Source organism: Aspergillus niger, assembly GCF_000002855.4.
Source record: "Aspergillus niger supercontig An11".
Lineage (NCBI taxonomy): Eukaryota > Fungi > Ascomycota > Eurotiomycetes > Eurotiales > Aspergillaceae > Aspergillus > Aspergillus niger.
In genome coordinates, this window is record NT_166526.1 from 985,642 (window position 1) to 1,011,569 (window position 25,928).

Here is a 25,928-nt window from a genome sequence, read left to right on the forward strand (position 1 = left end):
AGGGTGAAGAAGCATAAGCGATAAGTTATACTATTCACACCTTGCTTAAATACATAATTAGTACGGCAGACTGAAGGTCCATACGTCAAGAACATGACTCAAGCAAACCGCACTTGGTCGGCCAGCTTCTTATCAGTGAGGTACAACCCTGCCGTATTGGTTTCAAGATTAAATCCATGGGGTTTCCTGTCCTTGCCGTAGCAGCCGATCCTCAACACCGACCGCTGGCTGCAGTGTTGATGTTCCCTTGATGACCCCGAGATTGGAACGTCACAGTTCCACACATAAAACCGGGGCTTGTTAGCTTGATTTATATTACTAGTTTTCTTAGCCACGCTGTGTTGCTATGTGCCATTTCGGCCGATCGAGTGCGTCTCTGAACCGGGTCAAACCGTTTCGGTTATGCTGACGCCTTATGCCTAAGCGGCATGGTGATGTCAGCGCTCAATAGTGCTGATGAGACCTTGGCGTTGCCAATGTCTGTGGGTTGTTATGTTCGAAAGCCGCCACTTATTCTCATCGTCGTTTATTCGGGTTGGATGTTGAGTGCTAATTGGCGCGGTAGAGTCATGTGGCTGGCGGCTGTCGCTATCTTTGCCCATGGTTTTTAACGGGTCTCGGGATGTCGGAAAAATTTCAAGTTGTTTCCGGAAAGCATGGAACTGTTCTTGTAATTCAAAACTGGAGTGCGGGGCATCTAGAGCCTTATACTAGAAGCAACAGCCAATCCTTCTGCAGCATGTGCGATAGCCAGAAGGAAGTGGAATTAGCACTGTCTCGGGCATCCCAAAGTTCTTCAACAAGTTGAAGAGCCATTAAATTTGCGGGTATGCGATTCAAAGAGTAGATGGCGCGCAGTCTGTCACGCACTTTATCGCGCAGGAGGTGATGCGACTCGGTCAATTCGGACCCGGCTGATAGAAGAGCGAGGGATTGAAAATTGAGATAGTACGAGGACGAAGGGATTAGCATCAGATGACGGACTGTTTCTTCGGCGTACCGTAGGATCAATGACTCTTGTGCTTTGGTCGAATTCGTATCCGTAGAAAGACTCCTCTGTGCATGTGCACGAGATTGATAAAGGAGAACAAGACCGTGGTTGCGGAACGCTTCATATAAGTGGACCAGGTCGGGGTTATTGGAGTTCGTCGTCCAGTTACTAAGCTCCGCCTCCAGCATATCTTCTTGGGCGAAGTTTCGTCTCTGCGGCATATCATGTACCTGCCGGCAATATCGTCCGACATTCGCTATGGTAAGTAGTAGACGGCTACATGTTCCATACATTGGGTGGTGCCAGTCACCCATCCTGCGCACCGCGAGAGATATGTGGAATGAGTTGACACCCTGTAGTTCACCGGGCTTTACTAAGAACGAACTGCCCATGTCCCAGTAAAGATAGACTCCCAGGCAGAGTCGAACCACAGGGTCGTTAGTCGTCGACACAGATGTGTCTTGGAGCATACTGTTGATCAAGGCACAGGCACCGAATAAGTGCTGTTTGCCGTAGTCCTTCGGGTCAGGACCAGCAACTTGCATAAGAGACAACAGCATAATTGTCAGAAAGTGCGTGTAATGAGCACGTTGGACTTGATCTATCTCTCTTCGAAGGCAAGCTATGGCTTTGCCACGTTCCTCAAGGGCCAGAATGGGGGCTTGGACCGGGAAGTACTGTTCATGGCTGGCACTGATTGACTGGATAGCATGGAGAAGTGCCGGAGATTGGGCAATGTCTTTCAATATAGGAAAAGAGAATGGATTGTTCTCAGGATCTATAACGAACGCTTGGCTGACTTTCTCCAGGTAATACTGTAGTAGACGTCGATTGACATGTGTTTTAGGCTGCAACGAGAGCCACGGTGCTTCAACTTGCCACTGTGTTGGCCGCGGTGCCGACGAACAGACAAGGCCTCGACGCTGGCACCGCTTGCACGTTGGATAGGCCTCATCGCATTTAACCCGCTTTGTCTTGCATTCTCGGCAGCCCAGTTTGCTTTTGTTTCGCGCTCGGTTCGGTGAAGTCTTGTACTCCTGCTGCGTGGTCGGATTTGAAGATCCGCTGACCATCACTTGTTTGAAACGTAACCGTTGGAAGTCCATATCTGGTCAGATAGACTGTTGGCTTCCTGAGTTGTTCTACGCGTCTCGTGGTGGCATTGGAGGCGACTTATCGGGTAGAATCTGAAGGATCGCCACGAGGGTTGCCGCAACACCACGGGATTACTAATATCGTCCGCAAAAACAACATCAAATCGCTTCAGATTTATGTACCATATCCGATTCCACATTGAAACTTTTTTGCTATGAACGACGCGGCTGCAATCACTCCGCCCCGGCACTGACCGTGTCTATATCGCGCGCATGTCGATGAGATTGCCCTGGTCGACTACGGAGCGGCCGAAAAAGTCATCATCGCCTGAGAGAACAGCACAAAGTATCCTTACTCAGGTGCAAGCTTGTGCCAGGAGTGGGACCTCTTTTTCTGTCTGCGGCCGGACGCAGACCAGTGATTACTTTTTCGTCGCATAGTTGTATAGCTTGAGATAATTTTGGTAGTGCCCTGAGTGTATACCGAGACGCTCGGTATGAGATGACTCATTCTTTGTTATACTTAATGGGGGGCGTTTGTTGTCCAATGAGAAGGGCGGAAAAATGATATCGCCATCCGTTTAGAAAATAGATGAGAAACCAATTATCAAGGTGTGAATTCAACATTTGGCCACCAACGCGGGTAACCAGTGGCCGTGTCCATGGAAACAGCAAGACCTCCCCACTATGGTTTTTCCCTTTTTTGGACAGATTGCGAGGGTCCATCCCAATCATCCGATTAGCATTTTCAATTGGCGTGCTTGACTCCACCAATCTCGAGACTTGATGAGAAAAGTAAACACTGCGTAGATACTCTATGATGTCTAGAACTCTCTTTGACTCCCAGTATCCTACGATAAACCTTACATTGCGGGCCACCTAACCTAGTGAAACCTTAGATAGTAACTACGGGGTACTTGGCTTAAGTTTATTCTGTGGGAGTTCTTCATTGCTCCGCGCCAGGGGGTAGCTGCAACATAATGGTTGCCCACAAATTTTCAATGTAGAGAGTGCATATTAGCAGCCCCTTGGATCCACTTGACTTTCCTCTTCTGTCAATAATGCGAGCTTGAACGGGCACGTTAGAGACGGTTTTGGCTAGCTTATGCCACCCCCGACGTACATGAAGTGATGATACCCTGATAGTTGAATACACCTACGAGTAGGCTTCTCACTCGTCACGCGCCGCCTTTGAAATCACGAGGAAGAAGACCTCTGACTATCAAAATTACTGTCAAGATGGATGCTTTGAGCTTGGGTGCGACCGACTTATCACGGTTCGACGCATTCTCCATCATCTCCGTCGGCTATAAGACAGTTAGCGACCATAATATCACCGTGGACGTGCTCTATCCCAAGAGCTTGAACGAGCCAACGCAGCAGCAGCAGTTACTCTCTGTCCCCCGACCAGTCCTACTTCGCTATCATGGTGGCGGCCTTATTGCGGGACACAGTCTCTTTCCTCCATTTTTCAGCCCGTGGTATCTCGAACTAGCGCAGGAATACTCGGCCATCATCGTTTCTCCAAATTACCGACTGTTGCCGGAGTCTTCTGTGCTGGATGTACTTGAGGACGTGGAAGACCACTGGCAATGGATGCATCAATCGCTTCCCACCCTACTGCAGCGAGAAACAAATGGTACCGTGAAGGCCGATCTGAGCCGGATAATGACAATCGGTGACAGTGCTGGCGGCTATCTCAGTTTGCATATGGGTTTAAGTCACCCAAACGAGATTCGAGCAGTCAATGCCGTTTATCCTATGGTCAACCCGAAAGCATCCTACTTCAACAATGGCCAGGAGCGACCTGTACTCAACCTCCCGGCTTATCCACCGGATACTCTGAGATTACACTTAGACAGTATTAGGAGACAGGAGGCAGCTACGCAGAAACCTTTGATTGTATCAGCCGCCGCTGACGCCGATCGATTCCGCTTAATGTTTGCGGCATGCCAGCATGGTCAGCTAGGCCAACTTTTCCCAGCAGCTCCCAATAGTCCCTATCTTCTTGGAAGACTCGATGCTGGGGCACAGTTTCCACGTGGTGGAGTCTTGATACTCCATGGACGGGATGACAGTGTGGCCCCTGTTGAAGAGAGCTACATGTTACAAAGAAAACTTGCCCAGGTTGACCCTAGCCTCAACTTTCGGCTTGTCGTGCGGGATGGAGAGCATGGATTTGACCACCTGGCCAAGCTACATGATGGTTGGCTGTGGGATGCAATTCAAGACATTGTTAGATCCTGGCTAGACTAATTACTTTCACTTTTGTCAAACGTACGGTGCCTAGCAATCGCTACCATACTTAAGGCTGTTGCTTTGGTTTTTTTCTCTTTCCGTGGCGTGTATTTTCATCGAAAGAAAGGTTCATATTGTTTGTGGTCGTGATTATTGGCTACTGATGTGGGTAGTTGGAGCAGAGAGGGAGATAATTCTCAAGTTGGATCTAACCAGTTTGGCTGCTTCACGTGAAGGAAATTCCGAGCCTTAGAGCTAGATATGAAGTGTCGTATGCTATGTTAAAACGAATCATAGTCTGTTGAGGTACGTGAAGTATGTTTAATGAAGGATACTGCAGAAACGAGGAGAATATTGGTTGCGCGCAGAATCCAGATATATTAGATACATTAATCAAACTTAAGTAACTTACAATCCACCCTCCTGCTTGATACATACTGGAACACGTCCAATTTTAAGCATCACAGCTTCAAAGACGCCCAATACCACAATTCTTAGGAACATAAGCGAGAGCATCCGTCGCAGAGCCGGCCGGTGCAATAGTCAGTCCGGCAAAGTCCTTGAAAAAGCCAGTTTCAGAGCTGCCAAAAGCACCAGATTTGCTATAGCTATTGGCCTGGCAAGCGCGGCCCAAGGCGGACTTGCAAGATGCGGCGTTGGCTTCGCTGGCGCTGAAGAGTTGGTTCTCGGGCTTGGCGGGGGCAATCTCGACAACATCTTCGAAGAAGCATCCCTCGAAGAGACCGCGGCCCTTGTCACCGCCCTCGATGGCGTGTCCAGGGATGGAGGACCAGACGCTGTTGACTGCGTGGAAGAGGGTCGTGCCGGAGAGAGCGGGTCCACGGCCGGTGGTGTGGTAGACGTAGTTGTCTGTGAGTGAACACGTATGTTAGTCGAATAGATGCTTCGTTTAGGTTTTCATGGGACACGTACTCTGGAAGGTAATTTGGTCCCCAGGGCCAACTAGCTCCATTGTCCAATAGTGGTGATCATCGCAGCCTGCGGAGTGGGTGGTTACGCCGTTAAGGAAGTTGTTGGACCAAGTCATGCGGGTGTTGGGGTGGAAGCCGGTCACGTAGTGTTGGCGTCCGGTGAGGGAGGTCTAATCCATAAGTCAATGTGAGAAACTCAATTATGATTATCAGATGATGGAGATTTCTGTCTTACCTCGCAGTGGTCGATCCAGATCAGATCAGCGCCAAAGAAAGTAAACGCGTCGCCACCCCAGACAAAACTGTAGTGAAAAACGTTAGAACATATGGTGTCTCCCAAAGCATTCGAGAACTCCTAGTTACTGGGATGATACATACCCAGGGTTGAGGTTCGTAATCTTAATGTTCTGCACGATGATATTGGAAACACCACCCTCAAAGTAGAGACCCTTTCCGCTGAGCACGCCCTTGTCTCCCTCACCAACAAGAGTCTTGTTGGACTTGATATGAATGCCATTCTTGGCGGCGTTATCATACGTGATGGTTACGACGGGATTTTTACCACACCATCCATTGGAGTTGATGGCCAGCTGGCAGGACTTCCCAGTACCCCAGGGTGCGCATCCATTCTCGGTCGTGGTTCCCTCGGTTCCGATGAACTCAAAGGTCTTGGTGAGTACGACGACTTGGGGTTCGTCGCTCTCGAGCAGGGAGACAAGCTCCTCGTTGGTTTTGGGGTAGCTGGGAGTTATATCGCCGCCGCCTGTCACGCCGGCTGCGAAACCCTGGGCCGCGCCTTTAACAACATTGGCGCTAGCCAAGGCGGCATTTAGGCAGAGAAGTTGGAGGAAGGGGACCTTCATAATGGATAAGGGTTTTGGAAAAAGTATAGATTGGGTTGACAGACAGAGGTACCGTCCAGAGCTCCAACCCTTTATCTTTATATGTATTCAAGTTCACCTAGTGACATATAGAAGCAAAGGATTGAATTTTGCCGAAGAATAGAGCACTGGTAGCTACAGGGCCCACCATTGTTACAAAGTGATCATAGTTCCTTCGGCCAAGAACTGCCCTGCCCCACTGCAATGCGAACCGGATGCACAAGTAGGAAAGGTCTGCAGTGACAGTGGTTTCAGATATATGTTGTGCACATCGCGCAATTCTTGAACCGAACTCCTAGCTCTACGTATTGCGGTCCACTATAGTGGTCTTTTTTAAGATTCTTGGAAGGATCATGGGCCTTCGCAGCACTTTGTGGGTCTGATCTTTCGGACAGTTAGAGGTATTTTACGGACTTATTGAGCCATATCGGTCTGTTGTGCGCTCACTTACCGAGCTACACTAAGCTGCATTCTATAAGACACCAAAATATCTTCATGACAGTGGTTTCTTATGCAGAAATTTGCTGGCCAGTTTGGTAGACGGTTATGCCATAATCAGCTGGTCCGTGGTGGGTCTGGAGGACCCTGAAACTGGAAGAACTAACTTAAAAAAGTAAATTTCTGGGGGACCCTGACCCACTCCCCCGAGACAGCCACGCGGCTTTCCACTGAACAGCGGAACGGGATGTCACCTGTCAGGGCTGAGAACGAACAGGCCACGCCCGTATTCACGACTGTGCTTATATCTCCATCATTTCAGAAAGTTCATATGATCACATGTCATTGCAATAATGTATATCCAAATCTATAACATACTACTAATCAGATGTCTCAATGTTTCAGGTCAACCCTACTACCAAATCCATCCATACTAACCATACTAACATACACCGCGGGAAATACTCGGAACCCCGTCGGAATAATTGCATGCAAACGCTCGAAATTCTCCGACGATCTTGATCCTTTGCTTGCAGTTAACCCACAGAGACCTAGAAGAGGGTACTCTACGAGCTCAGGCCGAGGCTGTCAGCTTTTAGGTGCCCGTCACATGTTTTACGCTCAATCTGGCGAACCGGTGACAGACTGGGTTTCTAAACAACAGAGCTGCGATCTGTGAGACAAAGTCTATGCAGCTTCCAGTTTCTGCTTTGTTCCTTCGAGTATCCTAGATTACACGATGCCATGGGGAAAGATCTCAAGGTATCAACATGTGGGGCCAGATGTGTTACTATCAAGATCCCAAATAGAGAAAGACCCAAAGGGGGGATAGGTAAGGCCACGTAGGCGGCACAGGATCAGGGATAGTGCCTGGCTACTGTGAAAGACAGAGGTACCCCGAAGTCAGGCACACGTAATGTCCTCCAAATTCGAATTCCCCATATTGTTGCAGGTGAAAGTGGGAGAGTCACCACTGGGTGGAGTCACATTGATGTCTTGGACAGTGATATTATGGCAGACCTAGCAGCTGTTAGTGGCCGTGGGTCAATCTGCAATGCAAAGTTGCAGCAAAGAAACCTACATCCGGACTACTACATGTCAACTCTCCAATCTCAGGATCGTACTTCTTAGATGTCGTTCCCTTAAAGTCCTTGAAAAGTACATCCTCAATCACGAGTTTTGACTTTGAAAGACTGATCAGTTTTTTGCTGCTATTGAATCTTTTGCCTATCAGGAGCTTGTAAGTACGTACAGGATATGAATCGCACATCGTTTGGTTCTTCGACTCATAGCACTGCGAGACCGAAATGATGTGATCGTTATTCTCGCTTTGCATGTGTTCATAGGTAACGTTGCGGACGCGGCCTAGTCCTCCACCGCTGGTTGATCCTGACGTATCAGCAGGAACACCAGGCCAGACCTTGATTCGGGCCACATCTGATGCATCTGTCATGGAGATGTTATAGATGTACAGATCTTCGACGATATCCGTTTCCCCTTGGTATTGACCCAAGCTGCCGACAGAAATACCGTGGGAACCAGTGCAGTCGAGATTTTGGATGACAATCTGGGTGGAGTTTGGTTTGAACGATACACAGTCTAAGGCGGAGACCATGAGTGACGTTTCAGAGAATACAGTTACGGAATGCCATGGCTTACCGTCCGTGTTGACAATTCTTGAGTCTTGGATCACGATATTCGAGCTGCGGTAGATGTCCCAGCCATCTGTGTTCTAGTCACAGTACAAGTCAGGTTCAGGTAGCAGTAGGCTATAGCAGATGGAAACAGGGGTGATATTATAAGTCGCACCTTGGCTGGAGCATCCGATATCTCACTCTCCACCAACATTGTCATATTACTGATGAGGATGTCCGTGGAGTTTGCAATCAGGTTGAACCAATTTGGGGAGTTGAGCATCGTGAGCCCAGAAATGGTGGCATGATGCAGTCCGTCTGTGCCCAGGAGGCAAGGACGCATGACACTGGAATCCTCAGCCATCGCACTCCACCAGTATTGACCAGCTCCTATATTAGAACATCAAGGTCATTAATCTTTCCCTAGCAAATCCAGCACCAAGAAAAAAAATATTCACCATCAATCACCCCCTTCCCATCGCCGTAGATGTTCACGTTATTGCCTCCGAATCGCCAGAAAAGACTCGCAGTCTGGAATGTGTATTGAAATGCCTGGGTTGTCCAGAGATCGATATCCTTTTTGAAAGTGATGTTGCCCCAGATGGCAAAATCGATGTTGTTTAGAAATGTGAGATCCAGTGCGGTTGCGACGACAAAGTCACCCGGTGGTAGGAAAACGGTGCCCCCATTGTTGCAAGTGTGGGCTGCGGCAAGAATACCAGGGGCAGCATCTGTTTGGTTCGGCTTGACCTCACAGACATTGCTTGTGCTGTTCTGGCGTCCAGAGGCGGGCTTGAAGTTCCCTGGAGATTTCGGATATGCAGAGATCGTAGGCGCGGAAGGAGTTTTGCTAGACACGCAAAGCGCGGGCAGAGTAATAAATAGAGTCACTAGGATGGGGAGCTTCATGATGAATTGGCTTGGAATTGTTGCTTTTAGGAACCAAGGTATTAACGAGGCACAAGGAGTAGCATTTGAGGGTAAAGTAGAATTTGACTGTCGTGTCGTGACACCTCAGCCGTGTAACTACCCACCCGTGGATATTGGCTGCTCCGAGACTGCAGATAACAGGCTAAATCGTGGGCTATGAATATGGAGAAATATAGCCGGACTAAGCATATGTCAAGTGGCAGGACCTCTCTTGGCAAACAGCATGCGGACGGCAAGCTGTTTCCTTCCGAGCGTATAGAATTTACATGGCATCAATCGTGCGTTGTAGTACCTGTCAAGGAATGTTTTCGATGCCAACGTGCCTGAAGTAGCGGCCAGCACGTGGTAATCGAAAACGAATGGCTTTTCTCATACATGAAGAAGCGCTTAGGATAGCTCTGTTTCAATCACTTGCTGACTAAATTCCTTATGACAATAACACATTAAGTGCATTCCCCATTTAGCCTGGAGGATCCTTATACATGCCAGATTTTCTTGTCGGAATCTTCCACATCACGAGCCAAGAAGAGCATACACGGCATGCAGCTTGAGCTTTGGATAATTCTCCACCAATTAGTTGGGTTAGATCCTTGTAAGAAGTCCACGGGTAAGGCTGCCCGTGCCGCGCTGGACCCTTGTTTGCCGTCCATGCCGGACCTCGGAACGAGCTCTTTCGGTAGGGTGGACGTTAGGGGCCATCCATTTACATTCGACCCCTTATGGTGAACTTTGAACCCCTGCAGAGCGACCAGTAATGCCAACTCAATTACAAAGGTTCATCATAGTGGGGATTCTCGCGAAGTTTCATGTGATCCAGCCAGAAATCTACAGCGAGCGGGCCGTAGTTTGAGCACAGTCAATCCCAAGGCTGCTATTAGAGAAATTATCGCAATCGACCTCTGTAGACCCTCCACGAGTATTCACGTCCCAGTTATAAGCCTGCACCTATCATCTTGATTGCGGCCGCTTTGGCTATTATTCTTCATCACTGAAGCCCTGTATCGCGAGAACTGTCAGATTGTCGATGACTGGGTTCTAGTTTGTGAATTACGCTTCTTCAGGCTTGTGTAAAAGCGCTTGTTTATCTTTTTGGGCATGCCCCTCTGCTCAATTTATTTTGACGCGAAGGATATATCTTTGAATGTATACTCGTCCAATTATTACACCTTACACCGCACTTTTTTTACGTCACGCGGTATATCTTAGTAGTAACTGCCTCGTCTTGCCTCGGCCTTGGTTGTATAACTCCCTTCTTAACATAAATTCTCCTCTAAGGCATTGCTAATTTTTGGCGTCGCCAATTCGCCGCCATATCTACAAGGCTCTATAGCTTCAATGAAATATAAGCGTATACTGAGCGCTATCAGGACATCGACTACAGTTACTTCATATTTGACTTTTAAATCGTTTGTTCGGCCTATTTATAATCCAAATAGACATAATCTGCTTCGGCGCCTATCTCCTGAAATTTTAAGCTAATAAAATGTTACCTGCCCTCAATAGATTTTAATATTCGCGGCGCCGTATTCTCATTGAGAAGGCCAAGGTAATACTCTATTTACGCACAGTTAGCCAACCCAGTCCTAGACGCTTTTGGGTCAACGTACCGCAACATAACCACCTTGCGTTCACCATTTGTAAGAATCCTCTCAGGATTCGTAACTTTCTCAAGGCCTCATTGGTGTCAGTTTCCATCCATATCCTCTCTGTCACTATGCTTGCCGCTTTGTACACAAGAAATGTGATAAAGGGAGGAAAGCGATCCAAGTCTAAGACTTGTGCACCACTAACAAAGGGGTGGACCATGTCAGTTATGGTGGTGAGAAGGGGGTTTATAGATGATGTGGCAAGTGTTTGGCAAGTTAGAGTTTGTGCATCGGTAATCTGGACTTTGGTACCGTTCTCGTAGGCTAGCAAAATACCACTGTGCAACATCAGTATCGATGCGAATATTTCAAGGAGATCTGTAAAAGAAGAACGCGGCTCAACTAACGTCTGACAAAGTCCTAGCCCACCGGAGTATATCTGGTCCGCATCTTCAACCTCTTCGATTAAGAGCGTGCGGAGGGTATATGATGTCTCAACCAAAAGTCTTATTTCTTCTGTGTTGAATGTTCGTTCTGAAGTGGGGTTTTTTAACGCATTGTGAATGTTATCAAGAAGTGTGGACGCCTCGAACAGACGGGAGAGTTGCCAGAGAGGATGCCCCGTGTCTTTGTCGATGCCGGTGGGCCAGGGGGCTTTGTTGGGGTCATAAATACCCTTTAAGGTAGAGCAAGTGAGAAGTGGACGATGTCCAGATTGTACTGTTATATATCTATAATGTTGTCAGGACGAAAGGGGACTTATAGGTTTGAGGGATGAATTGGGACCCGTACCTGTCCAAAATACGGATTGCGCACCCGACTAGTACGGCCTCCTCCCTCGCTGACTCTTCGTTAGTAGGCAGTGAAGATGATGGAGGTGAGTAATCATGAAGTTTAAGTGCATCGGCAGCTCTGACAGTAGTCCCAATAGAGATGTACGCTGCCGGGTAGAAGCCATGTGCAACTTCAAATAGGGTGACCAGTGTCCTTGCTTGGACGATTTTGAGCGAGGTAATACCGAGTCCTTCGATCACTGCGATCCAGCTCTTGATATGTAGGTACGTGGACTGAAGACCAGACAGAGTCCCGTCCCCTGAAGAGGGAGGCGGGGAGGTGCAAAGCAAACTAATACAAAGGGCGAGGAGCGTGTAATCCAGGGAAGCTTCGTTCCAGGATTTCGGGAGCTGATCCTGTAATGTTAGTGCGATAATAGGGAACCAAGGATGGATGGATTGGATGTATGTCGCAAAGATATCGCTCGGGGCTGATGTGAGTTTCGTAGCAATAGCGTCTTTGATATGGCCAGAATTCAACACTCCAAGGTGGAGCTCTGCATCGAGGGGGGACGAGGGTGTCGAACTTGGAGATGATACCACCTGTCCTTTATAGTGACAGGCTTGACGAAGTCTAGAGTCTGTGTTAGTGATTTCACGGCGTCAAAATACCATTTCAAACAAGCACTCACCTCCGACATAGTCCGCATTGAGGAGTAGCCCTGTCGCATCGCCTCTTCTGCGATCTACATCGTGCGCAAGCCTTTCCGGCAAGGTGCACCCGACGGCGAGCATTCATGCTGACGAGTTTATCCTGCTTTAAAAATAAGGGTTGGATTGCGGGATATTGGATAACGTGAATCCGCATTGTGGCGGGAATTTCCCGGTGTTGAATGTTTAGTCAGCCAGAATTGCGGTCACCACTCCGGCGGAGTTTGTCGGGCTGGAGCGGGAACAGTGCGGACTTTCATGGATGGAGGTGCGGATTCATAGCGGACCCTTAGCAAGGTGATTTGAATGCTTTGTAAGAACTGTGCTTGAACATGAATATATAATGGTCTTATGTCCCGCAATAGAATTCTCTCTGTAACTCATTTTCTATTCCTTGAAGCGCACCCAAAATAACATTGGTTTTCAGCACGATGCCTAACATTGAAACTGTTGCTATCGCTGGTGTAAGTGCTCCAAAGAACCTACAAGAGCCAGAGGCTGATACGTTTTGATAGGCATCTGGCACCCTGGGACCCCACGTGTTTCAGGCACTTGTCAATGCAGGCTTTCGGGTCTCGATTCTCACTCGTTCTAATAAGCCGGGAGCATATGCTTCGAACATCAACGTCTTCGAGGTTGACTTCAATTCAGTGGAGTCGTTAACCACTGCACTTAAGGGTGTGGACGCTGTCGTATCCACTGTGGGTGGTGAAGCAGTCGACAATCAAACTGTGCTTATCGACGCCGCCATTGCCGCGGGAGTGAAGCGTTTCATTCCGTCCGAATTTGGCAATGTTACCACCAATCCAAAGGTCGAAAAATTTCCAGTTTATAGCTCCGTGTTTAAGATCCGGAATTATCTCCAGGAAAAGGCAGCAGCCGGAAAGTTGTCATGGACAGTCCTTGCATGCGGCGCCTTCTTGGACCTCGTTTTGAACACTCCAACTTTGCTGGACTTTCAGAACCACACTGTGACTATGCTCGACGAAGGCGACAATCGGGTCAGTTCTACCAGCTTGCCCGCGGTGGGGAGAGCTATAGCTGCAATCCTGCAAAACTTTGACGCCACGGAGAACAGAGTCATGCATGTATCAGAGGCAATTTTGACTCAGAACCAGCTGATTGGGTTCGCAAAGGAGATTCGGCCTGATATCGAGTGGAGCATTAGCAAAGAGCAATCAAGCCTGCTTTTGCAGGAGAGTCTTGAAGAATTTGGTGCCGGTGACTTCAGTGTGCCTACCTTCATGAAACTTCTGAAAGGTACCGCTCTCGCCGGTGATACTTATGGTGCCGCATTTGATGTTACGGATAACGAGTTGCTTGGTATCAAAGAATTGGCACCAGCAGACCTGAAGAAGCTTATCGCCGAGAAGCTCGGCTAAAGTGGAGTGTGCCTTACAAAGCTAAAAATTCGAAGGTCTGAGCTGAATAGCACATTTTAATTGAAAGTACTATCGTATTGAGCCATTTCAATTACTTTCTTGTGATATATGCAATAATCGAGATATGTATATAGAAATATTCAACGCACGATATGAAGTCCGGGGCTAGAGTAAGAAATTGTCAGACACAAAATAAATACAGAGAAGATGAATCACTCTGCGCTTTGACATGCCATGCCTTCGTAGAAAATGATACTGTACACCTCAACTATGCCCTGAGCAGGTGGTTCTGGCCATAGAACCCGGGATAAATGTGCTTGGAGCTTTATACTAGCTGACATGAACTGCAGGGGCACGGAATCTGCCTGATTTACATCTGTAAGATAGGTTGGGCGAGTGGGCCCAGGACAGGAAATTACTTCAAGCTACTCCGGGTGCCAGATTATCTATGAAAGAATACCTGATTCCTATAGAATATTCGCAAGTCCCATCTAGGTCATTGAGCCTTTTTCTGCTGCGCAATTGAGTGGGAAGTCGGAACAGGCCTTCGACACCATGACGGTGCGCTCAGCTACAGGAACGCGTGCTAAAATCAATTAACCACTTTCATCTGCTAGTTATAAAGAAATACCATACATCAAGATGGGTTTCAGCTGCTGTAGTGAGGAGAACGCCAATAAGCCCCTGCGCAAGTAATCGGACTGGGCCACAGACGCTGTCGTCTCGTTCACGAAGTAGTCGCGCGATCTCGCAAACGTTCTGAACATCGCTATTCTTTTCAAGAAGACCAGGACTCCAGAATGAAGTCCTCTCAAGGCCAATTATGATAGTTAGTATTAGGTAATGCGTTCAGACGAAGGACTGTTACCAATTTTCACATCACCGTCAAGTGTGATGATCACTTCAGAGCACTTGAGATTGTCATGAATGATATTCAAATCTTTGTGGAAATAGAGAAGTTCCTGTAAAGTCTGCCTAGTGACACGGTATATCTTCAGTCCCACATTCAGAACCTCCGGGTGTGTAGTAAATAGCCGAAAGAAACAGAGACTATGTACTGCAACTTACTTTCCAGACCAGGAAGTTCCAACCCCAAGTTGGGACTCTCCTAATGCCTTAGAAACCATACAACCTCTTGAACAATATCCGCTATTTCATAGGACATTCCCAGGCAATATCCAGGTTCTACCTGACTGAGATGAGAAGGACGTCGCGGAAACTTCCCTATTAGTATGATATACTTCGAAACAAGGGTTACCACACAGCTATGTCAGTATATAGTCCTATTGCTGGAAAAAGATATAAAAGGCCCATCTTCACCTGCACACTCTGTACAACAGAACAGAACGTCCACTCTCATCCTTTCGCAACGACCACAGTCGAACCATCATCTCACTTTCAAAATCAAACGACACCCAAAACTGCACCCATCGCCATGTCTCAAATCCTTGTCCCCGAGATTTCTTTTGTCCCCAACCACCTCCGGACTTTGATCGGTAACCTCGAAATCGAATACCTGGAGTTATGTGGAACCCCACCCCGACCAACGCAAGACCACATTAGCGGCACCAACATCCAGCTCCTTACCAATGTCTGGACACTCCACATCCACACCAAAGCTGACATGGACACCGCCTCCATGCATCTCATCATTGACACTCCACCCATCAGGGACACAACTCCCTGCCGCATGAATATCACAGTGACTGACGTGCGCAACAGCTCCCCCGATGCCCAAGACATCCTCAAGCGCGTGCGCATCAATAACGTGAACCTAACCATCGACGGTCTCATGAATCTGATCGTTGGTAATGACCTTGATAGATATAATTATACCAGTTCTCATGTTCATGAAGAGCGCAGGTTTTGGTTCAAACGGTTCATTGAGGCACTAGCGGAAGTTCGGGATATTGATGGAGGAGAAAAACGGGACGCTCTCAATGCTGTGACTTATGTTTGGAAGGGCGAGGGGACTGGCATTGGGGATCGTGTAGATCTTGCGTATATGGCCAACGTTATGCGGGGACATATTGATTATCGTGTGAGAATCCCTTTCCGTGAATAATGGTATGGACGGAAATTGATTTGGGGGAAATGTGTCGCTTGCGTGTGTGCGCTTGAGAGTGGCTTTGGTTCTTAGGCTAGGGTACTAAATTGTTGCAATGCCTACGAATCAGATTTTCGGAGTATTAACTGTGCATTTCTAGTAGACCATCATATGATGGTAATGATCGCGTATCTCCCTATGTAGAGGCCTTGTAATATTGTCAACTGATCTAGTAACAAGCAGTGTACGTGGGATGTGTATATCTTAATTAGATAGCCGAAGGGTTGTACTTCAACAGCATATTTACTTCTTACTACAGCAAATGCTGTGAGGTATGGGATAGCAGATCAAAACTTTCATCCATCTTCTGGACTACCATATACACTGATTACCTAACACATCATCCCTTCTTGACCCCATCAACCCTCAAAGTCAACGGCTCGCCCTCCCTGTCCCACGAGACAAACATACGTTTCGAGACCTTCTCCATCTCAGCTTCCCCAAGTGTCTGTAGGTCCGGATGCTCAGGCCCCTGCGTCACACGGCACGCTAGCAACGCCAGCGCTGATGATTTCCACAATCCCACTCCTTTAGCCCTCGCAGTATGCGCAACAATCAAAACTAAGAACAATATCGACAGGATAGTGATCACAATTGGCGCCACGGCCCAGTACCAGCGCACGGATATATACGTCTGCGTGGTAAATGCCTCCCCGGTGATTGTGGTGCTATTCGGCCCAGCGCGAATTCCCTTTGTAATTCCAACAGCAACGTTCTTCATAACAGGGCCGGTACCTTTCCCTTCCTGCACGGAATACGTCCATCCAGCTTCAATTTGGTCAGAGAGTGATATTGTAGATGTGAAAGAGTTGAGGATTTGCTGCACGGTATTTCCTGAGATGGTGTAGGAGCCGTTGGTTGCGAAGCTCGGGGTGGAGCTATTCAGTGGAGCCAGCTCATTGGGGTAGAACATTTGGAAGTATTTGTTTTTCGTATAGAGCTGCTCCGTCTCAGAGGCTGCAAGTGACCGATGGTCAGAGCTGTAGCTGTTGTTTGTGTATCTCTGGGCGCAGAAATAAAGTGCGCATTCAGTGATTTGTGGCTTTGGTTCCAAGACAGTATGGTTTTCGGCCGTATATATTATGTAGGGGTCATTGTATATCGCCGCTGCCAGGCCAACTATTGGGTTTAGGATCCCAGCTACCCGAGGCCCTTGGGAACTGCTGAGGTTTAGGCGATCCATGTCAGTAGTTGCGAATGTCCAGGTATCTTTCTCGAGTTCAACTGCGTTTTCAGATCCAATGTCTACAGTAGCTGCTTCGAAGATGTCCGGCGTTATCTGTAGGTCTCCCGGCGTGGTGTATGTGCAATTTGGCTTGGCCCCTTGATATGCGGTGCCGTTGAAGAAAGTGGCATATGAACTGTTTGTAGAGAGAGCAGTGCAACTCTGCTTGGATTCCGAGGTGACATCCTGGCATTTGCTACATGCCCCTAGCGTGTCGAAAGTCGGATACTTGCACGAGCCTGTACTGCAAGTCGGCTCCTGGGTATTGTCTGATCCATAGATACTTTGGAGAATGAGGAGACTCATAGTATTGTCGCTGTTTGCGTTGCCGGGTACGTAGGCCTGAGCAGTTTGCAGTGAAGCAGTCTCATTCAAAGCGGGAACGATACGGGAAGGAAACGTGAGAATCTGCTGGGTCAAGGGGTCGAGTGCGGCCGAAAGAACCAAGGTAACTGCGCCGAGCGTAGCCAGGCTGGGACGGTTCGTGGTGATCAGCTGCAAAGACCCCCAGATTCCTTGGCTGGCCTGATCCAGAGCGTATAGATCGTATAGCCGCCTTTGGCTGCGATAGTGATTCCATTTGAGTTGACTGAGACAAACCCCAACCGGAAATAGCAGTGTAGCTCTGTTAGCGGTTGCTACCACCGCGACCACTGCGTTTGGAGAGACTCTGTATGCCCAGTCGGCGTAGGACATTCCATCCAGGTGGTTTAACAGCACGATCAGGATGACCACACATGCAACACTCAAAACGGATGCGCCAATTTCCCATCCCCAGGACAATAAGCCAGTGGGGGCCGTGCTCTTCTTGGTACCTGGTCCATGAGGCTCCGGAGGTCCCTCAACTTCGCGAAGTAAGTATTTCTTAGACGATTCATAGTCGGGACTTGGATTTCTCTGGTTCGTGTATGTCTCTCTTGAGTCGGAGCAGGGATATTCACGATCGGAATCTGGTCCACGAAGGGAGCGCTCCAGAGACCTGTTAGATTCTTCTGATGGACGGACTGGACTTGGAGGACGCGAGACCATGATCGTGCTCAATGCTTCTCTATCTTCTCAGATCGCGCGATGTGGTTGTGGTTGTACTTCAAGAATAATCTGCCGGGAGTGAGAGCACTATATGGGACAGCCTTGCAGTGCCCTACTTAGCCGGAGGGCTTAGCGCTTATTTCCCTGCCACGCACTAGTCGATCCCTCAAGACTGTCAGCGAATGAATAGCTACGATGCTTCAGGCCCTCTTGAAGGATCTTATCATCTTGTATGAGCCAACTTTCTAGGTGTCTTGGCGCCCAGTTTACTTGGACCCTCCCTCCTTTTTGGGAAGTCAATCTCACTCACCGTACAACTGTTCTCCAGCTGGCATAGCGAAACTGTTAAGCTGGCCTAAAAGAGTAAAACTAAAAGTAAATAACTTAGAAATGTAAGACTTAAAGAGCTTGTAGACGATCCTTTCGAAGTGTCTCATGTCCTGTGTGTTGCCGGTATTATTTTCCGTGTTCACATCACGTGTAATAGGCGTTGCCGATATGAAACCCTATGATCGAACTTGCAGTCTCCCTTCCCCGACGACCATACTATTTCCTGATGCAACCAGTAAATATTTAAAGCAATATAATTCTCGGAAATGTGCACAGCTTCTACTATCATACCACAAAATGTAACAAATCTAGAAAGTATCAACTTGGTCAAACGGGAGTCAAAGCCAGAGCCGTGCACCGTTCAAATCTCGCCTAAATGCTCGTGATCGGTTTACCATGCGTACGTGAAAGCTTTGTACCCTCTGCTTGTCTGTTTGATTCTCTATAAATGATGAAACCTTCTGCGCCTGAGTTTTTCTGCGTTCGCGGTGACCTTTCGGTCGGGCTAGATGCAAGGGGCCGACATTCCCGAGGAATGCGCTTCTTGAGAGAGCAAATGTTATGGAATCTTTGGTTTCTATGTCTCACGATTATACTCCAAGACATACCGTATCTTGTTCCTTAAGCGTGGTGGGTCCAGCCAGCCACACCGTCCTTTGTTACTGTAGATCATACTATATAACTCGCGCTCGATCAATATATCGTTCCCTTCCAACCTAAGTTTCCAAACCCACTAACGAAAATGCAATTATTTCGTCTCCTCCCGCCCGTAGCCCTAGGCTCAGGTACGAGCACCTCAAGGACTCCGAATGAGTCACCAGTCTAACAACCATGCAGCTCTAGCTACCGCAGATATCGTCACCTACTCCCCTCCAACCGAGCCAGGCCTATCCTACAGCGTCACCATCCCCAATACCACCACCGCAGCTGGCTCCGGCCCCATCTACCTACAAATATCCGCCCCGACAACTCTACAATGGGTCTCCTTAGGTGAAGGCGCCCAAATGGCCTCTGCAAATCTCTTCATTCTTTGGGCTGCCTCTCCCACGGATGTCACCTTGTCTCCCCGTTCCAGCTTAGACGGTGGCCAGAGTGAACCTCAATACAACTCCCTTGCAAACGTTACTCTACTCCCCGGCTCTGGGATCGACAACGGCGTGATGATTGCCAACATCCGCTGTGATAATTGTCTCTCTGCCTGGCCAACGCCTGCTGCACCTTTAAGTGACCCCAGTTCTACATACACCTTGGACCCTGAGGGGGCCTCGACACCTTGGTTCTGGGCTTCTTATACTGGACCTCCCCTCAACAACCCCGACCCTTCTGCAGACCTGGCGATGCATGATGATTTGGGTAGCATGCAGCTCGACTTGAGTCGAGCACAGTTCTCGGTCTTTGGGGCTATGGCAGATCCATCATACAACCCCTTTCAATAAGTCTCGGCGAGTGAAGCATGAGACGAAGTCTACCTAGAAATGGATAATTGCTTGTCCTTATCGGGATGGCGGAATTCGCGAAAAGCAACTGAGCTGGGAAATGGGTCTAGGCAAAATCTAGGACTGGTAGAAAGAGAAGAGAAACTATAATAAGCCGAACCCGGTAGGGCATGTTCTTTTATGACAGGTTCGGGATTATACGCATTTTCTTACTCAGCGAAAGCAATAAGTCGCCGTGTCCGAAGTGCTACTTCCGGCCTTTGAAACTCATATCATATTGGTCGGGCATCTGCCGGCTTTTGAACCTTAAGGCAGTCCCCTGATTGTGGGCTGATGGATACTGAAGGAGATAAGCTTATGACGAATTTATCTGATAAGGACTTAGTATATCCATATGAAGTCTCGTGCTCAAGACAGGCAGAGATTAATATGCGCGTCTCTCTGTTCATCGGAGCATTCAAGAAATCATATACTGTACTGAAAAGTACCTTTAAGTAAGTTCTGGATAATCTCATATTTGCCTTGAGTACTAGTAAAATGTTCAAGCCGGTCCAACGAGCATTATATCTTCAAAAGAGGCCAATATAGGTACTATGTACAAACCCAGTCGAATGACCAAAGGGGCAGCTGTAGGCCAATCGGCGTTTGATTCGGCGTTCCAAACCGGGGACTAAGGAGCCCCAGTGGAGCCATTGCGTCTCACGTGAGCAAATATGCCATAGTATATATTGTTCAATCGTTATTTAGCCAGCAACTCAGCTTTACAATGATTCCCATTCAATATTGGTTACAGAGCAAATTTTGCACTATCTTTACAAGCATCAATTCAGACCAACTTCATGATGTCCCTAGTCCTCGACTCCGTGATCCCACGCCCTGCCACAGACGACTACTACAACCTTGGCACATACAGTCGACCCATCATCACTACGAATCAAGATGCGCAGATCTGGTTTGACCGCGGCCTCATTTGGTGCTACGCCTTCAATCACGCCGAAGGCTATCGATGCTTTGAACAGGCAATAGCCCAAGACCGCAACTGCGCCATCGCCTACTGGGGCCTAGCTTACGCAATGGGACCAAACTATAACAAAGCCTGGCGTCTGTTCGATCCAGTGGACCTCAAGAATAGCATGAAGCTGTGCCATGAGGCTGCACAGAAAGCTTTAGAGCTCTCTCAAATAGCGTCCGTTACGCCCGTCGAGCGCGCACTTATAGAAGCTATGCAAACTCGCTTCCCCGTTGACCATCCTGCCGAAGACTACGACCAGATCAACCACGCCTACGATGCAGCAATGAAGAAGGTCTATGATCAGTTCCCAACTGATCTCGATGTCATGGCTCTTTACATAGACGCAAAGATGCATACGGCCCAGCGCAAGATGTTCCACATCAAGACTGGTCTCCCCATCGAGACGTCTCCCGTTTACGACGTGCAGAAGCTCTTCAGAGATGGCTTGGCCCTTCCTGGCGCAGATACTCATCCGGGTCTGCTTCATTTCTGTATTCATTTCTGGGAAATGTCCGCCACTCCGGCCGTTGCGCTCCCACCAGCAGACGCTCTGCGCCATCTTGTCCCTGACGCTGGGCACCTGCATCACATGCCTTCTCATCTCGATGTTCTGGTTGGCGATTACCGTCGCTCGGTCGACTCAAATACTGCCGCAGTTCAAGCAGACGAGGAATTTCTCGCCCGTGAAGGCGCAAAGAACATGTACAGCTTCTACCGTCTTCACAACTACCATTCGCTCGTGTACGCGGCAATGCTCTCCGGTCAATCCAAAATCGCTCTAAGAGCTGTAGACCAGATGGAAGCATCGATCACAGACGACGTACTTCGGGTAGACTCCCCTCCACTAGCAGACTGGCTCGAGTTCTTCAAGTCAGTACGCGTTCATGTCTACGTCCGCTTCGGGCTCTGGAAGGAGCTCAAGGCACTCCCAATCCCTGAAGATCAGGACCTCTACTGCGTCACCACAGCCATGACACACTACGGCAAAGCGGTCGCGTTCGCAGCTACGAACAACGTTCCGGAAGCACTGAAGGAACGCACTCTCTTCCAAGCGGCCGCTAAACGCGTTCCTCCCAGCCGGAAAGACTACCCGAACCTGATCATTGATATTCTAAAGGTTGCAACCGCTATGCTAGACGGCGAGATCGAGTACCGTCGAGGGAACTTTACGCAGGCGTTTGAGAGTCTGCGGGAAGCGATTCGTCATGACGATGCGCTGATGTATACCGAACCTTGGGGCTGGATGTTACCTACGCGACATGCGTATGCGGCCTTGTCGCTGGAGCAGGGTCATGTGGAGGAAGCTGCGAGGGCGTATGCGGAGGATTTGGGTCTTGATGCGGAAATTACTCGAGCGCATCAGCATCCGAATAATGTGTGGGCGCTGCATGGGTATCATGAGTGTTTGATGAGGTTGGGACGCGGAGCAGAGGCACTTATCATTAAACAGCAGCTGGATGTTGCTTTGAGTGTGGCTGATGTGGATATTAAGTCTTCGTGCTTTTGTCGGCTGGGTGTGCAGGGATCGCAGTGTTGTTCGTGAGTTTGTTCGGGTGTATATAGAAGAGTCTTATAGAGAAGGTCCTCGTGTAAATCGATTGACTATTAAAAAAATACATGCATGCACCATATCAAGTCAAGTTCTTTTTACATCTTCATATATGTTTTATTGCAGCAATTTGTGATCATATGGCTTCTCTCCGATGGTTGGCTGAGATGAGCACAGTGCAGCGCCAAGAGGCGGAAGCACTCATCCTACTTGACCTCAACTCTTCGCAGTGACGATGCATTCATATTCCGTCGTATTAAACCATCAACGTTACCCAGAGAAATCCCTTGACTCAGTATCAGATCCCACCGCACCATCTATTCCCATGCTTGGCATACCAGCCATGCCCACCGAAATAACCGTGACCCCATCTGAGATCGACTTCCTCGAAACACTACAAGAATCCAAGAACTCCGTAGTATACAAAGTCACCTTCCAGGGGAAACCATGCGTCCTCAAAGTAGTGCGTATCTCCCGTCCCCAAAGCTACTATTATCCTCTCCCTAATAGCAGCAGTACCACGACCGCGGCCCATCAGAATTCGACCCACCAGACCGCGAAGTCAACCTCTTCATCGCCGAATCAACAGCATACCAACGCCTAAAACCAAAAGGATTCTGCAGTCGAGGCGTCATTCCTGACTTCTACGGGACTATCAGAAACATCCAACCGGCTCTTTGGCCAGGACTCGGCATGTTTCTCGGTGATAAACTACCACCCAATGCGATTCTTATTGAATATATCCCGAATTTGCAGGAGATAGGTTTATCAAACTACTCGGAACGACGTATGGCTAAATTTCGTCGGGCTCTTGATGATATTCACGAGGCAAATGTTCTGCATGGTGACCCGATGCCTCGGAATATGATGGTTTCGGTATCCGGGGATGAGGAAAGGGTGCTGTGGGTGGATTTTGGTTCTGCGCAGACGTTTCCAGAGGATGGAAGTCATCCGAGACAGAAGGTGTGGGTGGAGGGAGAGGATGAACTTGTGGATTATTTTATTGTGGCTTTGGTGAGGTTCAATGTTTTAGTTGTGTGTGGGGAGATTTTATCTGCTGACTGGGTCAATAGGGTGAGGATTATCGGGATGGAAAGCTGAGTCGGACGGTCTCTTATTACTATGATTATTTCCCTATTTGATAGAGACGGGTTAGATGGTTTCAATATGGTTTACGTGAACTTATCCTTTTCAACTCATTATACGAACGTGTGATTTACTTTTCCACTTTCGAGTGATTATCATATGGTAAAATGTAAGTATATGTGTTGTGATCTATCTGGGTTATTCTATTCTATTGTCTCTTTCCTATTGGAGTTGAACTGGTCGGTCCGTAAACAAGCCAAAAATAATGAGACATGATCTCGATTCGCAAAGAGGCAGATACGACAACGGATGTGAAAGACCACCTAGTACCCCAATGCCACGGTTCGAGCAATTGCCTGATCTTTATCATTAATCTGGGGGTCTTCCGTATCATACATCACCAAATATGAGTGAAAGTCCTCTTGGATATGCTGAGTATCCGCCGGGTTACGTCCGACAACAAGCCTCATGCACTCCAGCTTGGGACAGATCTTCTTATCCCTTAGCAGTTGGAAGACTTCAAGCCAACCCCCTTCAGGACTATAAACCTGTTGGAGGGTGAGAGTCATTAGGCGCTTTCCATACAGCTCGAGAAATTGAATGAGGTCTTGAGTGCTGACATCGACACATTCGAGCCTCAACGTCCAGAGATTGACGCCGTTGTCTTCCTTGGAGTCTGCCCAGTCACAGGCATCAATGGCTAGTTTCATTAGTCTTCTCCACCAACGAGACAGAGGCTGCATTGGCAAGCCAATCCACACCAGATACCTGAGCTTCCAAGCGCACAAAAACAACGATCCAAACATCTGACAAATATACTCTTTGCTTGCCCTCGTCCCAGGGCAGGCCCACCGTCAAGCAGACCAGCTTATTCCACACAATCTCGACATTGTAAGGGAGAGTGTAGAAAATAGGCGCTATATGGTTTGAGGTTTCTGTCGTGGGTTGAATTGAATTCTTCGTGAAGATCAACAGGTATTCAGGCTCAGCCCTAGCATCTGCAAGGACCGAGAATAGGATATGAAGAAACATGGCGCTGGTATCGTTGGCAATTTGTGGGGACCGGAAATATTCAATGATGATGTTCTTGATGTTGGGAAACGCGGACCTCACGATGTCGCGAAACTGCCTGATCGCCGGGAACGAGTCGATTCTGAGAGTATCTGGCGAAAGAGGAACAGTGGATGCCATCAACCTCCTGTTAGGCAGCTTCCTGGGCTCAAACCAGAGAGTCTGAGGGTATGGGCGATTCCTTCCATCGCTTGCCACCTGGAATAGATAACCGAAACCGTTATCGTCATTGGTGATTCTGATCGTGGTATATTGCGAGTTCAACTGGGCCTCTATCATCCTATTGCGTAGCCCTTTTGACGCAAGCAGCAGCGCTCGATCGGCCGACGCATCGAGGCAGCACGTAATCCGGTAATACAGTCCAAAGGGTATAGTTTCCAGTCGTCTCAGGTGGGCCCACGTATCCAATCTGCCGAGCTCTGGCTCTTGAAATACTTTCTGGATGTACGCTTTTCGGGCAAATGGAGAAGCGTCTTGCATGTTGGTTCCTGGAACAGCGGGCTAGCGCTGAGTGAAGGGTGGCAGTCGACAAGAATGAGAGTGGTCAGTAGTCTGTCTTCATTGTGAGAATCCAAAGACCTCATATCTTGTCGGAGAAGAAGGTTGGCATTGTCCTCACCTAAATATACGGGTGATCGTACTTGATATATCTGTAGTTGGTACTATTCAACTAAACGAAAGACGCGGTGTTTCATGTGCACCAAGGCAGGACGATAGACTCCATACCCATTGTCTAAGACCAGCGTGTGGAATGAGGAAGGTAAGAGCAGAATTGCTCTCACCACTCATCATGGTCCCTTCCGTCAGCAACTCTGCAATCACATCATTCTGGGTGGGTTGTGGTTACCGATTATGTCTGAGCAAGACCTTCACGCCTGAGGCCTACATTTTGTGGCTTCAGGGGTCCGCTTGTTATCGATCCATCATTCGATGTGGCTTCCACGGAAGCTGCTTCTTACCCATAAGCCGTACACTCCGATGCCTATTATAGTAACTAAAGCTCTCTTCTACCGTTGGATATAAATAATCCTATGTCATATTGGCATCATTATAGAGTGATGCAAGCTAAGTCACTTGAGCTGGGAAGGAAGGATGCAGAAATCGTCCGTTCATTTCCCTCCCCCCACCCTTTATGTGTCTGAACTATTCAATCATGGGCGCTCAAAGAGAACACCCTCATACTCTTCTGCTAGGCAGTAGCACATATACCAAGTATAAGTATTAAGTACTGAGTTGACGGTTCAAAGAAGTTCTTGTCATTTATAAGTTGAACGTCTAGATAACTCTCTCTTATATATTCCAACCCCTCACTCTACCCACATGCTATTCCATTCTCAAGTGAATTGTTTGCCAGTTCCATGCCTGCAAGACCACTGCCTAACCACAGAAGGTAGAAAAGTCAAATGTGCAAGCTAGTCCATTATGAGGGCAGCTCAGTGGAACATCAATACCATAACTAGTATAACAGAAAACATTAGCCTTGCATCTTCTTC

The 25,928-nt window shown here is 48.2% G+C and overlaps 13 protein-coding genes across 13 annotated transcripts; 6 read left to right on the forward strand and 7 right to left on the reverse strand.

The window, feature by feature from the left end:
* Positions 1-705: 705 nt before the first annotated feature.
* On the reverse strand, positions 706-2,097 carry An11g04010 (uncharacterized protein; the record flags this gene model as incomplete). The annotated part of the gene is made up of 1 exon (XM_059750201.1): positions 706-2,097. The coding sequence occupies one exon, from the start codon at positions 2,095-2,097 to the stop codon at positions 706-708; it is 1,392 nt and encodes a 463-aa protein (XP_059605487.1).
* Positions 2,098-3,324: 1,227 nt separating this feature from the next.
* Positions 3,325-4,341, forward strand: An11g04020 (uncharacterized protein; the record flags this gene model as incomplete). The annotated part of the gene is made up of 1 exon (XM_001394360.1): positions 3,325-4,341. The coding sequence occupies one exon, from the start codon at positions 3,325-3,327 to the stop codon at positions 4,339-4,341; it is 1,017 nt and encodes a 338-aa protein (XP_001394397.1).
* Positions 4,342-4,792: 451 nt separating this feature from the next.
* On the reverse strand, positions 4,793-6,118 carry An11g04030 (uncharacterized protein; the record flags this gene model as incomplete). Its single annotated transcript, XM_001394361.1, has 4 exons — positions 4,793-5,193; positions 5,257-5,425; positions 5,491-5,557; positions 5,634-6,118. The coding sequence occupies 4 exons, from the start codon at positions 6,116-6,118 to the stop codon at positions 4,793-4,795; spliced, it is 1,122 nt and encodes a 373-aa protein (XP_001394398.1).
* Positions 6,119-7,477: 1,359 nt separating this feature from the next.
* Positions 7,478-9,117, reverse strand: An11g04040 (uncharacterized protein; the record flags this gene model as incomplete). Its single annotated transcript, XM_001394362.1, has 6 exons — positions 7,478-7,594; positions 7,656-7,757; positions 7,827-8,173; positions 8,234-8,306; positions 8,384-8,598; positions 8,667-9,117. The coding sequence occupies 6 exons, from the start codon at positions 9,115-9,117 to the stop codon at positions 7,478-7,480; spliced, it is 1,305 nt and encodes a 434-aa protein (XP_001394399.1).
* A 1,507-nt stretch (positions 9,118-10,624) lies between these two features.
* An11g04050 (uncharacterized protein) lies at positions 10,625-12,365 on the reverse strand (the record flags this gene model as incomplete). The annotated part of the gene is made up of 5 exons (XM_059750202.1): positions 10,625-10,692; positions 10,746-11,062; positions 11,132-11,455; positions 11,517-12,131; positions 12,190-12,365. 5 exons carry the CDS (start codon positions 12,363-12,365, stop codon positions 10,625-10,627), a joined length of 1,500 nt encoding a protein of 499 aa, XP_059605488.1.
* A 274-nt stretch (positions 12,366-12,639) lies between these two features.
* Positions 12,640-13,590, forward strand: An11g04060 (uncharacterized protein; the record flags this gene model as incomplete). Its single annotated transcript, XM_001394364.1, has 2 exons — positions 12,640-12,672; positions 12,724-13,590. The coding sequence occupies 2 exons, from the start codon at positions 12,640-12,642 to the stop codon at positions 13,588-13,590; spliced, it is 900 nt and encodes a 299-aa protein (XP_001394401.1).
* A 496-nt stretch (positions 13,591-14,086) lies between these two features.
* An11g04070 (uncharacterized protein) lies at positions 14,087-14,978 on the reverse strand (the record flags this gene model as incomplete). Its single annotated transcript, XM_059750203.1, has 6 exons — positions 14,087-14,135; positions 14,222-14,359; positions 14,446-14,603; positions 14,659-14,705; positions 14,780-14,814; positions 14,911-14,978. 6 exons carry the CDS (start codon positions 14,976-14,978, stop codon positions 14,087-14,089), a joined length of 495 nt encoding a protein of 164 aa, XP_059605489.1.
* A 47-nt stretch (positions 14,979-15,025) lies between these two features.
* On the forward strand, positions 15,026-15,655 carry An11g04080 (hypothetical protein; the record flags this gene model as incomplete). Its single annotated transcript, XM_059750204.1, has 1 exon — positions 15,026-15,655. The coding sequence occupies one exon, from the start codon at positions 15,026-15,028 to the stop codon at positions 15,653-15,655; it is 630 nt and encodes a 209-aa protein (XP_059605490.1).
* A 382-nt stretch (positions 15,656-16,037) lies between these two features.
* Positions 16,038-17,951, reverse strand: An11g04090 (uncharacterized protein; the record flags this gene model as incomplete). The annotated part of the gene is made up of 1 exon (XM_001394367.1): positions 16,038-17,951. One exon carries the CDS (start codon positions 17,949-17,951, stop codon positions 16,038-16,040), a length of 1,914 nt encoding a protein of 637 aa, XP_001394404.1.
* Positions 17,952-19,023: 1,072 nt separating this feature from the next.
* An11g04100 (uncharacterized protein) lies at positions 19,024-19,717 on the forward strand (the record flags this gene model as incomplete). Its single annotated transcript, XM_001394368.1, has 2 exons — positions 19,024-19,066; positions 19,119-19,717. 2 exons carry the CDS (start codon positions 19,024-19,026, stop codon positions 19,715-19,717), a joined length of 642 nt encoding a protein of 213 aa, XP_001394405.1.
* An 842-nt stretch (positions 19,718-20,559) lies between these two features.
* An11g04110 (uncharacterized protein) lies at positions 20,560-22,272 on the forward strand (the record flags this gene model as incomplete). Its single annotated transcript, XM_001394369.1, has 1 exon — positions 20,560-22,272. One exon carries the CDS (start codon positions 20,560-20,562, stop codon positions 22,270-22,272), a length of 1,713 nt encoding a protein of 570 aa, XP_001394406.1.
* A 349-nt stretch (positions 22,273-22,621) lies between these two features.
* On the forward strand, positions 22,622-23,420 carry An11g04120 (uncharacterized protein; the record flags this gene model as incomplete). The annotated part of the gene is made up of 3 exons (XM_059750205.1): positions 22,622-22,741; positions 22,792-23,313; positions 23,352-23,420. The coding sequence occupies 3 exons, from the start codon at positions 22,622-22,624 to the stop codon at positions 23,418-23,420; spliced, it is 711 nt and encodes a 236-aa protein (XP_059605491.1).
* Positions 23,421-23,687: 267 nt separating this feature from the next.
* Positions 23,688-24,915, reverse strand: An11g04130 (uncharacterized protein; the record flags this gene model as incomplete). The annotated part of the gene is made up of 2 exons (XM_059750206.1): positions 23,688-24,101; positions 24,133-24,915. The coding sequence occupies 2 exons, from the start codon at positions 24,913-24,915 to the stop codon at positions 23,688-23,690; spliced, it is 1,197 nt and encodes a 398-aa protein (XP_059605492.1).
* Positions 24,916-25,928: the final 1,013 nt, after the last annotated feature.